At 35.0% G+C, this 14,601-nt stretch overlaps 1 protein-coding gene across 2 annotated transcripts in view; it reads left to right on the top strand.

Annotated features, from left to right (window-relative positions):
* The window catches only part of KIF18A (kinesin family member 18A), a 106,193-nt gene that overhangs the window by 40,504 nt on the left and 51,088 nt on the right, over positions 1-14,601 (top strand). For both annotated transcript variants that reach the window (XM_023737888.1, XM_023737879.1), the window contains exons 8-10: positions 1,320-1,394; positions 1,616-1,728; positions 6,418-6,580. In XM_023737888.1, coding sequence (XP_023593656.1) covers positions 1,320-1,394; positions 1,616-1,728; positions 6,418-6,580 — 351 coding nt within the window. The remainder of the gene's footprint in view (positions 1-1,319; positions 1,395-1,615; positions 1,729-6,417; positions 6,581-14,601) is intronic.

The raw sequence follows: 14,601 nt of genomic DNA, 5'->3' as shown, positions 1-14,601 counted from the left end.
TTCCCAACCTTTTTCCATCAGAGCACATGCTATTTGGATGGCACCCTGGAATAATCAGCCAAGACTTTGGCTACATAGATGTTACCTAAAGGGACCAGTTTTTCTCACCACACCTATAATACATTAATAGCAGCCAAGGTGATGCTCTGTTTAGCCCAGCACCAACACTTTCTACCTGTGTAACTTGGACATGTTAGTTAATCTCTCCAAGCCTCAGTTACTTCATCTGTAAAATACGTGTAATATCTGCCTTATAGTGTAGTTGTAATGACTAAGTGGAATAACATATATAAATTATCAGAAGCAATACCTGGCACAAAGTAAGCATTCCAAATATTACTTCCTTTTATCTAACTTTCAGGGATTTTATTTAAGTTTATAACGTAAATAGCCTTTTCTAAATAATTTCTTTCCACCTTCATAATGTTGGTATAATCAATTTCTGTTTAGCTCCAAAATATGATAATGATTGGTTAGTTCATTATTTTTTCCAAAACTTCGGGATGCTTAGAATTACAGGATCTCAGGATTGGAAGAGACGTAGAGGTAAACTGGTGTGGTTACTCCTCTTCCCCTTTGCCTCTCTGCCATTCCCATTAAATGTCTGAAGATGAGCACATTATTGTCATCCTTACACAAATGTTTATATACTATTTATATAATTAACTAGGAAAGATCATACTAGTATATGGATTTACAAAGGTTTTTCACATACTTTTTAATGTTATCCTTACACTAACCCATTAAAAGAAGGCATTTTTTAGCTTCACTTTACAATTGAGAAAGGCAATACTCAGAGACTTCTAAGTACTTCATTCTAAGTCAGTTAAGTGAGAAGTTGGCAGGGCCTCCAAGTCAAGTATTCGGGCTTATATGTTTAACGTTCTCTCCACTATTCTATAGCTGCCAAACAGCCCGTATTATTATAAAAAGGATTGTATAAGAACTCAGTAAAACCTAGTTGAACTTATGAATGGGTGGTGCATAAAATTAGCTCTGAATTTCTTAGAAGTCAAAGGAAATAGTAAGCAGGCAATTTATATTGTCAATGATTGCTTCCCAGGTAGTTGAAAGTATCTTTTCTCAAGTACTAAAGCAATTTCTTTACAATTTCATTTACATTGTTAATGTGCTCAGCATATCCTTTTGTGATGGATTTTAAACATGAACATAACTGATCATGCTTGTCACATGATAATAATTGTCTCAAATTCGGAATTAATGGAGACTGAATTAATGAGGACATAATGCCATTTTGTTTGTATATATAACTACATGATTATTATCTGTATATACTCATTTATAAATTCTTTTAACAGTTGAAGAGCAATGTTCTTAGTCTCAACAATCATATAACTCAATATGTAAAGATCTGTAATGAGCAGAAGAAAGAGGTATGTCTACTTCTTACATTGTTTTGCTAATCTCCCTCAATTTCTCATTCATGGGACTCTGCAGTCCTAATTGTCTTAAAATTTAATGAGTTTTCATATTATAATTGAGATCTAGTTTATTGAGTTATTTTTCACTGCTAAGATTTTGCTGTACTTTTAGAATGATGGTCATGTATAACAGAGACTTGTTTTGTATTTTAACTATGTTTTCTATCCACTAGATTTTAATGTTAAAAGAAAAACTAAAAGCCTATGAAGAACAGAAAACCTTTGCTGATGAAAATAGCAAAGCAAAGTTAATGATGTCAAACCCTCAGGAAAAAGAAATCAAAAGGTAAAAAGAAGATCTCATTTTGAGGAATGTATAGTTTTAAAATTCAACCAGATATTTAGTATTAATCATCATCATTTGTTAAATGAATATACTTTTCCCCAAAAGAATTAAGACAATTTTCCCAGTTGTCCCAGTAGAGCAGTAGTTCAAGAGATGGAAATTCTAAAGTTGTTCTAGGAAGATGGTAAGGGATTCCTAGACCAAACAATTTGGGGAATTACTCCTTACTAAAATAATCTGAGAGACTAACAAAATACATCAGCATATTAAAAGGTCTGAGAATCCTTTTAATAAAAGAATCTATTGAACTTTGATTAGAGTTGTGTAAAGTTAAACTTATTTGAAGTCCTCCAGAGCCAGTTTTCTGTTTCACCAGTATGAGAAGCTAACCCTTAAACCAATAGTTTTTCTCATTGTTTTATAATCTAGAGTTTGTAGGAGTCTTGGAGTGCGTAATGGGGACAGAAAAAAGACTCTAGTTGACAGTGATTTTCAACCTAGCTTCAGCCAGAACAACTTAAGTGATTCCAGATTCTAAGATAACTACTAACAATAATAATAATGCCACTTTATTTTTGTATATGGCTTTGTGGTTTTTCAGATTTTTAGACCCATGTTAATCTCATGATCACTACAACAACTTTGTGAAATAACAGAAGGGAAATATTGTTTCTTCACTTACAGATAAGGGCAAGAACTATAAATCATATCCTTCAAATCTTAATCCCTTTGCTGCCATACTCTGTGTGGTACTTGACAAGCATCATAAGTAATTATGACAGCTTTTTCTCTCTATCAATGACCATGAATCACTTTTTCATATAGCATACAGTTGACTTGTACATTGATATATTACAAGAGACCTGTTTATACTGGAGATTTTCTAAAGCATTTTCAGTTATTTTCTGTTAATCTCTCTAACAACTAATTTTCAAGGTAGCAATGCTTTTATATTATTAGTCCTATGATACTTTTTGTTATAGCCCACCAATTTTACATTGTTTTTTAAACAAAACTTAAGTGCTACTGATTCCTTGTATTGATTTAATCTCATCAAAGAAACCTTTTAACATTGATATATTATTAGTTGTTATTATTTTATTTTGTTAAAGCCCAACGTGAGTTTGGCCCTCATCCAGCCAGATATTGCATTTTTAATGCAAGTTTCTTAAAAGGTAAATAAGTCACCAATTATTCAAATTTAGAGTCATTGCTTGCATAGAATGGTATAACTGAGCAGTATTTAACCAGGTCTAGTTTACCAATATCACACGCAAGTAAAATTTTGCTGCAGATAATTCAAAAGCAGTTGCAGCAGTACATTGACAGGGGACTGTCAGAAATTCAAGCCAGATTTGGAAGAGGACGTGGAACAAGGGATATCATTGCTTATGTCAGACTGATCTTGACTGAAAGCAGAGAATACCAGAAAGATGTTTACCTGTGTTTTATTGACTATGCAAGGGCATTCGACTATGTGGATCATAACAAATTTATGGATAACATTGCAAAGAACATGAATTCCAGAACACTTAAGTATGTTTATGCAGAACCTGTGCATAGAACAAGAGACAGTCATTCAAACAAAACAACGGAATACTACCTGGTTTAAAGTCAGGAAAGGTGTGCGTCAGAGTTGTATCCTTTCACCATGCTTATTCATTCTGTATGCTGAGCAAATAATCCAAGACTGGACTATATGAAGAAGAGTACAGCATCAGAATTGGAGGAAGGCTCGTTAACCACCTTGCGATATGCAGGTAACACAACCTTGCTTGCTAAAAGTGAAGAGGACTTGGAAGTACTTACTGATGAAGATCAAAGACCACAGCCTTCAGTATGGATTATACCTCAACATAAGTAAAACAAAAATCCTCAAAACTGGACCAATAAGCAGCATCATGATAAACAGAGAAAAGATTGAAGTTGTCAAAAATTTCATTTTACTTGGATCCACAATCAACACCCATGGAAGGAGCAGTCAGGAAATCAAACGACTTATTGCATTGGGCAGATCTGCTGCAAAAAACCTCTTTAAAGTTTTGAAAAAGAAATATGTCACTTTGAGTACTAAGGTGTGCCTGACCCCAGCCATCATATTTTCTATCACCTCATATGCATGCGAAAGCTGGACAATGAATAAGGAAGACTGAAGAAGAATTGATGCCTTTGAATTATTGTGTTAGCAAAGAGTATTGAGTATACCATGGACTGCCAAAAGAACAAACAAATCTCTCTTGGAAGAAGAACAGCCAGAGTGATGCTTGGAAGCGAGGATGGTGAGACTTCGTCCCACATATACTTTGGACATGTTATATCAAGAGGGACCAATCCCTGGAGAAGGACATCATGCTTGATAAGGTAGAGGGTCAGTGAAAAAGAAGAAGACCCTTGTAGAGGTGATTTGACACTGTGGCTTGAACAGTGGGCTCAAACATGGCAACGATTGTGAAGATGGCACAGGACTGGGCAGTGTTTCTTTCAGTTGTACATAGGATCACTGTGAGTCAGAATTGGCTCCATGGCACCAAACAGCAACAGTTTACCAATTAAAACCTTTTAGATTAGTATATTTTTCTGCAGTTTTGCCTTTAAATTGTTGATCCTTTCCTTCTGGTAAAATGATTCAAGAAGGAGATGACCTCAACTATGAAACAATCATTTATTTAGATATTTTTCACATTTTGACTTCATCTTTAACCAACAGTAAAAATTTTGAGTTTCAATTTCTGGCAACATGTTCAATAATTTACTTTTATTTATAAAGAAGGTAATGATAAAATTGTATACCCTACAGCCTTTGTCATTTTCCCTCAAAAGTAACTGACTCTTGAAAGAAATATATAAAATACTTTTATCCTATCAATCATATTGTTACACAGGACTTTTTTATTGCTATGAGTTTTCAGAATTTATTTTTCCATAAAAATGTAAAAAACATTTTATTTTATAACATTTAAACATATAAAGGAAGGAATGTACAGAATCTGTTATGTGACAAAGCTATTTGGAAAGAGTATTCAAAAGGAAATTATAAAAAGAAATACAAAATGTTCTTTAGACAGATAATTACAAAACTTCACTTTTGACTGTTCTAAGAAATGTGTGAGGAGTATAATATTCATTATATATCACCTAAAAATATTGGTGCTGGTTCTTATTTTCTAGTTACTTGAATATTTTAAATGATTAGAATAGTTATTAATAGTCAATCTATTAGGACACTTTCTCTTTTAAAATGATGCAGTCTTTCAAAAAGAAGCTCTCTAGAAACCTTCTTTGATTCTAATTCTCTTCCTCTTATCCTAATCAGTACCAACTAAAATAAGTCTGGACCACAAAATTTAAAAAATTGTCAAATATTTCACTATGTCCTTGGATAAAGTGTTACAGAGAAGCTAAGAAATTATCTTTGGGTATAACCTAAAGGTACCTTATCAATTCATTTACTGGCATTAGCATTGTTGTAATATAATACAATTAAATTGCAATGTCTGTACGTATTTGCTATGAAATATTTATTAGTTTGATAAAACTGCAGTAAATTCAATGTGTTGTGGCTTATATTCATTCCCAATAGAGTTTCATTAAGAACTACTGACGTAAATTGGCAGTGTTTTTACCACAGATCCTTATAAATATATCTAAAATTCTAGCCAAAGAACATTTATTTTTAAATGCATATACTTTATTACAATTTCATTTTAAAAGTTTCACAGTTAATTTTCCTTTGAGATTTTTGCCTATATGTAACTGTTTATACTGCCACTGTAGCTCAGAGCTGATCTGTGATTTAAGAGCACAAATAAATATATTTTTATAAAAGTAGAATATCACTGTGGCCAATGTTCTGCTGACCCTGGAAGATACAGGATTACAGGTTTCAGGGCTTTCAGAGTTAATCAGCTTGAGGTCTTGTCATTTGGAGGAGATCTGGGTCAAACTCCCCAACTTTGGTTTTCTAGATCTGTATTGCCCTTTGGAGGAAACACGCTATAGCAGCTTTTCTAGGTTTATTGTGTTCTAAACTTGGATATTTTGGACCCTGGCAGTGTCATTTGACGTTTATGCCAGGCTGTAGGGGGTACCTAACCGTATGGTGTGTTTTCACTGTAACAAATTCTGAAGCTGAAAACTGGCTATCTCACTTTCCCTAGGGGGCCATGGAGACACCATGTGATTATGCCTCCTACTGCTTATTTCTTCACAGTGAGCTAGCACCAAAATGCAGCACGGTGCTGTATAGCTACTGGAGCCTTGTGAAGTGGGATAACAAGTCAAGATTATCATCCTTTTCCCACAAACATGAAATAATATTTTTGTTAAGCAATTGTATTATCTATAAAAATAAGCATAAACAAAATATAGTATATTACTAATCTTAGAGGCCTTATGATACCTGTATATTTGAATAACATGATCTTCCTTGGGGAAGAAAAAGAGAGAAGTTTAACTTAGTAAAATTAAGTTTAATAACCCTTTCTAAACAATTTCTATAATTTAATAGGAAATAGTTACACTGACCCACTGCTATTTATCATTGGGTCTAATTCTGAGTGGTGTATATTCTTTTGTTCATGCATTTCTTTAAGTAAACTCTGTATAATTTATAATGTATTTCTATAAGTAAACTCTGTATGATTTATCACAAAATTAATGAGATTCTATAATGTGTTTTATTTTTGGTAGATTTCAAGAAAATCTGAACTGTTTGTTCCAGAATCGAGAAGAAATCAGGCAAGAATATCTAAAGTTGGAAATGTTACTAAAAGAAAATGAACTTAAGACATACCATGAACAACAGTGCCATAAACAAATAGAAATGATAAGTTCTGAAGACAAAGTAGAAAAGGTGTTTATCGTATAATTAAATTTTAGAGAATTTACATAAAAACGTGGGGACTTCTAATTCCAGCAACTTGATAGGTGTGTTATTTCCCTAGGGCTCTTGTAACAAAATACTACAAATTGGGTGGCTTATAAAAACAGAAATGTATTGTCTCACAGTTCTGGCGGTTAGAAATTCGATATTAGGGTTTTGGCCATGTTGATTCCTTCTGAGGGCTTTGAGAGAGAGAGAGAGAACCTGTTCCATGCTTCTGTCTTAGCTGTTGGTGATGGTTGGCAATCCTTGGCATTCCTTGACTCAACAGATGCATCACTCTAATTTTGCATCTGCCTAATAGCTGTCTTCCCTCTGTGTCTATGTCTGTGTCTCTTCTTTTGTAAAGACTTCATTCATATTGCATTAGGACCCACCCTACTCCGTATGGCCTCATGTTAACAGGTTGAGGGGGGGAGTAGAACTTCAACATATCTTTTTAGAAACACAATTCAATCTGTAATAGGTAAGGTTACTTAATCTCCCATTCTTTACAAGCACCAGGAAATGCTGGAGGAAATGTAGAAAACATTTTAAATGCGTAACTAAGTGTACAAGAGAGAAAGTTAAATATCTAGGTGTTAAAAACAGAAAGGAAACAAACAGAAAAATAGAAGCTCAGTTGCTTCTGTTGCTTCTCTGAGGGTTTGTGGAACTCTTCGCATGAAGAGCTTGGGTTTTAGTACACTTAGAAAGAGTGACTTAGCAAAGTGGGGCAGTGGGAGCCGTCTACCCCAGATGCAGGCCATAGTTTACATCTTAGACCAAAAAGAGATTTTTTTTTTTTTTTTAAGGGAAAAGTATTTTATCACTAACATTATTTAGCGTTGACAGTGTATGGTGCTATAAAATGCAGACCAACTTGAGTCAGATTTATTGTTTTTAAGTTACTGACAGGGTCACTCCCCACCCCCTCCACACACACAGACCACTCCCACTATCCTGCCCTTAATGAATGCTGCTACTCTGGTACAGGACCCAAGGTAAGCAGAGAGTTAGAAATGAGAGCCCCCACATAAAGCTAGGAACTTCAAAGGTCAGTTCCTACCATAATGATACTCCAGGGAGAAAACATCTTGCCAGACAGCACAGGAAGATAACAAGGAACCTTGCTTGGGGTAGGGAAAAAAAATCTCATTTGAAGACTGTCATTATAGACTTACTCTTTACAAGGATTTGAGGTTTCAATTTTTACTACATTTTTTCTTTTTTTTTTGGAAAATCTTCATAGTGAGAAATTGGCATATGAAATACTTTTTGACCAGTGATTCTTCTGGGGAACCTGACAGGAGCAATGCAAAATCAGCCTAGACAACACACCCCTCAAAGCACTATTTTAAGCACTTTGCATATACTGACTCTTTTAATTCTCAGAAAATCGTCTGACACACTCTAGTATTATTAGCATGATAATTAAAATGAGGAAACTAAGGCACAGAGAAGTCATTTTATTCAGGGTCACAAAGCTCATAGGTGGCAGAGCTGTGATTTGAACTGAAGCTGATTCCAGAAGCTGTGCTTATATTATTTTGCTTTTTTGCATGTTATATACAGCTGAGGAGAAAATTAACAACGTGGGAGATAGATCTGAGAAAAATCATACCAAATGTAGCATAAAGGGAAGCCAAGTGTAAATTAGATGATGATATGAAGGATAGAATGAAAAAGTCATGCATTCATCTAATACACATTTTAGAAGGAGATATTAATGAGAAAGGGGAAAGGACAATATTCAGAAAGTTTATGGCTGAAAATTTTTTAGGACTAATAGGATGTGAATTCAAGAAACATGAGTTCTAATCAGGATGAAATATATCTGTACCTGGACATGTTGTGAAACTGCTGATTAAAGCAGAAAAAAAAAATTTGAAAATTCTGGATAATTATTCACACCAATTTTGGTGTTTATTGATGATAAGTTTAAGTGTATTTTTATTATTTAAATTTTAATTACATAAGTAATATATAGATACATTCATATATTACGTATTAAGCTTTATCATATAAATAACTTTCCAGTCCCTTAGGTCACTACTAAAACATGACTTTTTTGCCCACCTTTCCAGAAGTAACCATTTTATATACAAATTTTACATTTTTAATGTCCAAAAGCCATCAAATTTTAGAGTGCTTTAAAATACCATTTTAAGTTTTTTGTCAACCTAATAAATGGCAAAGATTTGATATACTAAGAAATTAATCATATAGTATTCATTAATATATCATTGATACCAGTTCATCAGTTATTAAAATATACTATCAAAATTAATAATAGGTATTTATTATACCTTAATTTACTAAAAATATTTTTTATCTTTATTTTTCAAGATTCATGTTCCTCACATCTTTTTTAGGCAGAGGGAAAACTGAAGTTATATCTTTGAGATTGTATTAAATTTGCACTTTAACTTTCTTCAACTACAGAATTGTTAGCAATGTTTTTGAAAACCTTAATGGCTTCCAAATAACAACATATAGGGTTAATATCAATTTATTGTTGTGAACCCGTTTCATATGGTTGCTAAATGGAATTCTGAAATAGTGCTATATTATACATTCTAAGAATTAAATGTTTTTATAGTACTTATTAGCACTTACGCCTACTCCTCACTTATCAACTATCTCATTATCCAATATTTCATTATTACACCAATAGTAAAACTGCACTATCTGACTATTTTGAGTACTAATGAGGTGGTGGACATGGTGGCAAGGGCATCGGAGCATCCCCTCCCTTGAGGAGGGCCTCCTGAAGGCCTCCAGAAAGCTGGGCCATACTGCACCACACCCTCCATCCCTCCTGCCAGCGGGGGTGCCATGTCCAGCTGCCACGCAGGTCCAGCCTCCTCCGTGGCAACGGCCTCTGGGCGGAAGTGCAGGCAGCACCAAGATAGCAGGCACCTGTTCTGGGTTCCCAGCTCCCATGCTGCCTGAAGCCCTGCAGTTCACGATTGTTGTGGAGTGGGAAAGGAAGAACGAGGCATCGGAGAGGGTGTTTGTAAGAAATATGTGCAACTTTAATGACATCCCAAAGTGAGCCGAACTGGGCCTGAAGCCTCCACCTCAGTGGGGCAAGGTGCCTGCCAGGCTCCCGGCGTTCTCAGAAGAAGTCCCAAGCCTAGCTTACTCACCAAGCCTGGAGGGCAGAGCAGGCTCCAGGATCATGAGTGCAGGGGTGAGAGTGGAGCCCTGGAGGAGGCTCCGCAAGGAAGGTCGGACCCAGCGCAGGAGGAAGGTGAAGTGGTTAAGCCGTGGGCCCTCTAGTCACACTGCCCGACTATCCAGCTTTTTCTGCTCCAAGCCTCCTTCCCTGCAGAGGAATAATCCATAACTGGACTCGTCACAGTGATGAGCACATCAGTGAATCTTTGCAGTTATTATTTCTATGATCATATTTTCTAAATTCAAAAAATTGGACAAATAGATGGTCTGAAAACTGGGGGAAAAAATTCTCCATTTTCGCATAATGATCTGGTCTTTGGAACCTAACCATGTTGATAAGTGAGAAATGGGTGCATTATAAAGTATTTTCAATGTGGATAATAGTTCTTTTCAATTCAGTGTAGGTATTCATTAAATAAATTTCAGTTATCTGAATATTCAGTTATCTGATTTATTTTTTTGGAAAAATAAGGTAACAAATTCAGTCATGGGAAGCTGGTTTTGACTTAGTGTCTCAACTTCTACCAACAGCTTTTGTTGAACATTTTTGCTTATGTGCAAAGCATTGTGCTAAACACAATGGAGATAAAGAAAGTGTAATGCTCTTTGATTATCTACAAGCTAGTTGGAGCAATACAGTAATACATAAATAACAGCACACTATATGATTGTCATGTAAGTGGTAGTGTAGTAATAAAACAGCTAATGTTTATTGAGCACCATGTGCCAGACACTTTTCAAAGTCCTTGCATAGATAAATTCATTTCATACTTACAACAAGCCTATGAGGTAGATCCAATATTATTCCCATTTTATAGATGAGCAACTAAGGCACCGAGAATTCAAGTAAGTTGTCTGGAGTTCATACTGATTAGTATAGCTGAACCAATATTAAATCCTGAGTATCTGGCTTCAGAGTCTACGCTAAATGACTTTGCTATACTATGCATACTCTTCAGTGCTATAGCTATTCAGAGAAGGAAACAGTGGCTTCCAGTCGTAGTGATAAAGAAAGACTTCCTGGTGGAAAGGTGGAATTTATACTGGGCCTTATATGATACAATATTAGTGGGAGTAAAGCACATAGGAATGGTGTGTTGTGGATAGAAGATCAGTTTGACCAGAGCAGAGTGTATTTGTAGGGCTGTGTGTATGGAAGTACATAAATATACTCAACACTTTCTATCAGTTCTAACTCCTTTACCTATATCAGGTATCACTGACTGATTGCCATGCTCTTTCTCTCTGTACCTGCAAGTGGCCAAAGCTTACCACTGTGAATGATTGGAGTTGGCACATGATATAAAACTTAACTGCTGTATTGGGAATTACTGAAAATAAATTGAAAAAACAGGAAAATCGGCCAGTTTATGGAAACTGGTTGCCAGGAATTTAGAATTTTGTAGTCAAAAGCAGTCAACGAAGGCTTTGAAGCAAGAGAATAGTGTTATTGGAGCTTAGAATCAGAGTGCCATTTTTTAAATAGTTGAATATTACTATTTTGTACAATTAATAAGTTTGTTTTGTTTAATATCAAACAAATTTATGTTTTAGTTCCCCCTTGAATTTTGAATGTGAGTTATTTGAAAGATTAAGACATGGAGTAGTGGAATGGATTTGGCTGGTTTGTTGAATTTCTTTCTGTTTCCATCTTTATTTTTCTGCTTAATAGCCTTTATTCAACCTACCTGCTGTTTATGATTTCTGATTTTTGGTTTTTTTAATCCACATGTCCCCAGTTCTTATAGCTGTTCTTAGGAGAGTAGGTAAGCAATCAAGATAAAAACTTTTAAGTTTGTTTGTTGTAGTTAAACTACTGAAAAACAGACATCTAGAAGGTTGATTTTTTTCCTTTTTTTTTTTTTTACACAGAAGTGTTGTACTATAGTCACGCTGAATTGTTTGCTAAGGCACAGAATTTTATGTCTATCTTGGACCCTCTGCAAAAAAGATTTACTATCAGAAGTGTTAAAAAGGAGTCAAAATTGATTCAGCTATAAATTATTCTAGAGTATGGATTCTTAGATTAGTATTAAAATGAAGCTCCTGGGTAATTTCCTGGCCACATAAAGATAATCCCTAAATTATTTCTAATGAAATAATTAAGTTTATCATGTTACTAGTTCTTTTGCACAAAGCAGTAGTAACACTTAAAATTTTAGAATTATATATTGTCTTTCAAGACTGCATTATTCTTGGCATTTGTTAATGATATACATGAAGTTCTTTTGAAACCATAATGGGAAATATTTTACTGTAATGTCAACATTTTACGTGCATATTTTAGAATTCCTTCGAAAAATTTACTTGCCTTTTTTTTTCAGAACACTGGTTAAATAGGGGTATCCTGAATGAAACTGTCCTCCATAGAAAATCATCATGGATAATGTGTCTGATGGACAATAAAATAAAAACTATCAAAAACATACTTTGGGAGGTTTTCAGTTAAGCTCTTCCTAGTTTTATATATTGCTACCATCAGATCCATAGACCATCTCCTGCTCTGGTTTCTAAGTGTCCTACAAAATTTATAAGTTTTAAAGCAAAATAAAGATAATTTGATGTAGCTACCTGCCTCCAGGCAGATACAATAGTTTTATCTTCGTTTTTCAAATGAGATAACTGAATGCTCACTGAGATTGACTTACCTAAGTCTTCACAACTGCTGAGTTACAGAAGTCAAGAAGCCACATCACCCATCTTCTGTTATAGCAGTGGTTCTCAAACTTTTCAAGTTTCAGGACCCTTTTCCAGTCTTAAAAATTATTTAGAACCTTAAAGAGCTTTTGTTTATGTTGGTTCTATCTACTAACATTGTCGTATTAGAAATTAAAACAGTCTTAGGGGGAAAAAAGTGTGAATTATTTTATTTAAAAATAATAATTAACCTATTACATATTAACATAAATATCAGATTGTTATGAAAAATAATAATCATATTTCCCAAAACAAACAAAAATACTAAGAAAAATAACATTGTTTTACATTTTTACAAGTCTCTTTAATGCGTGGGTTTTCATATCAGCTGTATTCTCATATTTGATGCTATGTTATTCTGTTGTGATGTTACGAATTTTTTTTAGCCTGTAGAAAACTCTACTGTATGAAACAAGAAGAATAAAAAGGCTGGTTACGTCTTAGTATATGGCTGCTAACCAAAAGGTTAGCAGTTCAAATCCACCAGCTGCCGCTTGGAAATGCTGTGGGGCAGTTCTACTTTGGGCAGTTCTAGTAAGGGTCGCTATGAGTCAGAATTGACTCAGTGGCAATGCTTTTTTGGTTGTTTGTTTTACGGTCCTGTATCGGAGCCCTAGTTGCATAGTGGTTAAGAGCTCGGCTGCTAACCAAAAGGTCGGCAGTTTGAATCCACCAGCTGTTCCTTGGAAACCCTGTGAAGCAGTTCTGTTCTGTCCTGTAGGGTCACCATGAGTCAGAATTGACTTGACAGCAACGAGTTTGGTTTTTGCTGTTTTTTTTTGTTTTAAGGTCCTGTATCACACTTGGACAGCTGTTGCTTTATAGTATTCTACCACATTTCTCTCCCTAGTATGCTAGTCAGTTTGGAGTTTTAATTTTTGTTTTGTTTTCTTGGTTACCCAGGTTTTTGTTTGTTTGAAGGGTTTTTTTGTTTGTTTTTCTGGTGTCTTACATTGATAAAGAGTTATTGAGATATACGTAACCAGAGAAACTGTATAAAGAGTCAAGAACCTTGGTGAGAATGACAGTGCCTATCAATTGTTTTTTCCCGATCTATTTGACTCTAGCCCAAAATGGAGTCAGCTTCTCTTTTACCTTTGTATTTTGCTTGAAAGGGAGGCCAAGTAAAATTTTACGGGTCCTGGTGGCACAGTGGTTAAGAGTTTGCCCACTAACCAAAAGGTCAGAAGTTCAAATCCACCAGCTACTCCTTGGAAACCCAGTGGCACAGTTCTACTATGTCCTATAGGGTTGCTGTGAGTTGGAATTGACTACATGGCAACTGGTTTTGTTTTTTTTTTTATTTTTTGGCTTTATATTTGAGTAAGGAGCCCTGGTGGTGCAGTGGTTAAAGTGCTCGGCTGCTATCCAAAAAGATTGGTGATTCAAACCCACCAGCCACTCTGCAGGAGAAAGATACAGCAGTCTGCTTCCATAAAGATTTACAGCCTTGGAAACCCTATGGGGCAGTTCTACCCTGTCCTATAGGGTCGCTGTGAGTCAGAATCAACTCTATGGCCATGGATTTATTTTTGTTCATTTGTTTGTTTTTTGTTTTTATTCAAGCATGGCTTCATGATATCTGCCTTTGCCTGAACTTAAATCCTTCGTGAGTTCATATCCTATTCAGTGAAGATAATTAATAGGTGTATTTTTTATTGTTATATCTCCTAAATTTTAATAATACATCTTTGATAAAATATACTAAGGAATAGGAACTTATCTTCAAAGCTCAAATCTAGTTCTGCTTTTATTTGTATTTCCTTCTTTCAGAAAACAGTTGTAGATTCTTGTTCTAATCTGTGTGGATCTATTGTCTCAAATCCATTCATCATATCTGAGAACTGTAGAGTCCAATGTCTATTGCCAGACAGTCTAGAGAGGTCAAGCTGTTCTGGCCTATGGTTCCCATGATAGTATGCAAGATCTCTGGGGTAAGAAGCTAAAGGGCCAGTTTTGATCTCAATTGAAACACCAGAAAATATTCCAAATGCCCATTATAGGTTCTGAACAAACCATCAGGCAAGATCCGATACTGATAAGCTCTCTTTACTATCATTTCCACCAGCCAGCCTAAAGGCCTTATAGACCAAACCAGAGCACTCAAACACTTTATCTCTTCACATCTTTTC

The sequence above is a fragment of the Trichechus manatus genome, unplaced genomic scaffold (assembly GCF_000243295.1).
Source record: "Trichechus manatus latirostris isolate Lorelei unplaced genomic scaffold, TriManLat1.0 scaffold00006, whole genome shotgun sequence".
NCBI classification, from domain to species: Eukaryota; Metazoa; Chordata; class Mammalia; order Sirenia; family Trichechidae; genus Trichechus; species Trichechus manatus.
The sequence above is the reverse complement of the archived record's forward strand: the minus strand, read 5'-3'. Positions and strand labels throughout refer to the sequence as shown.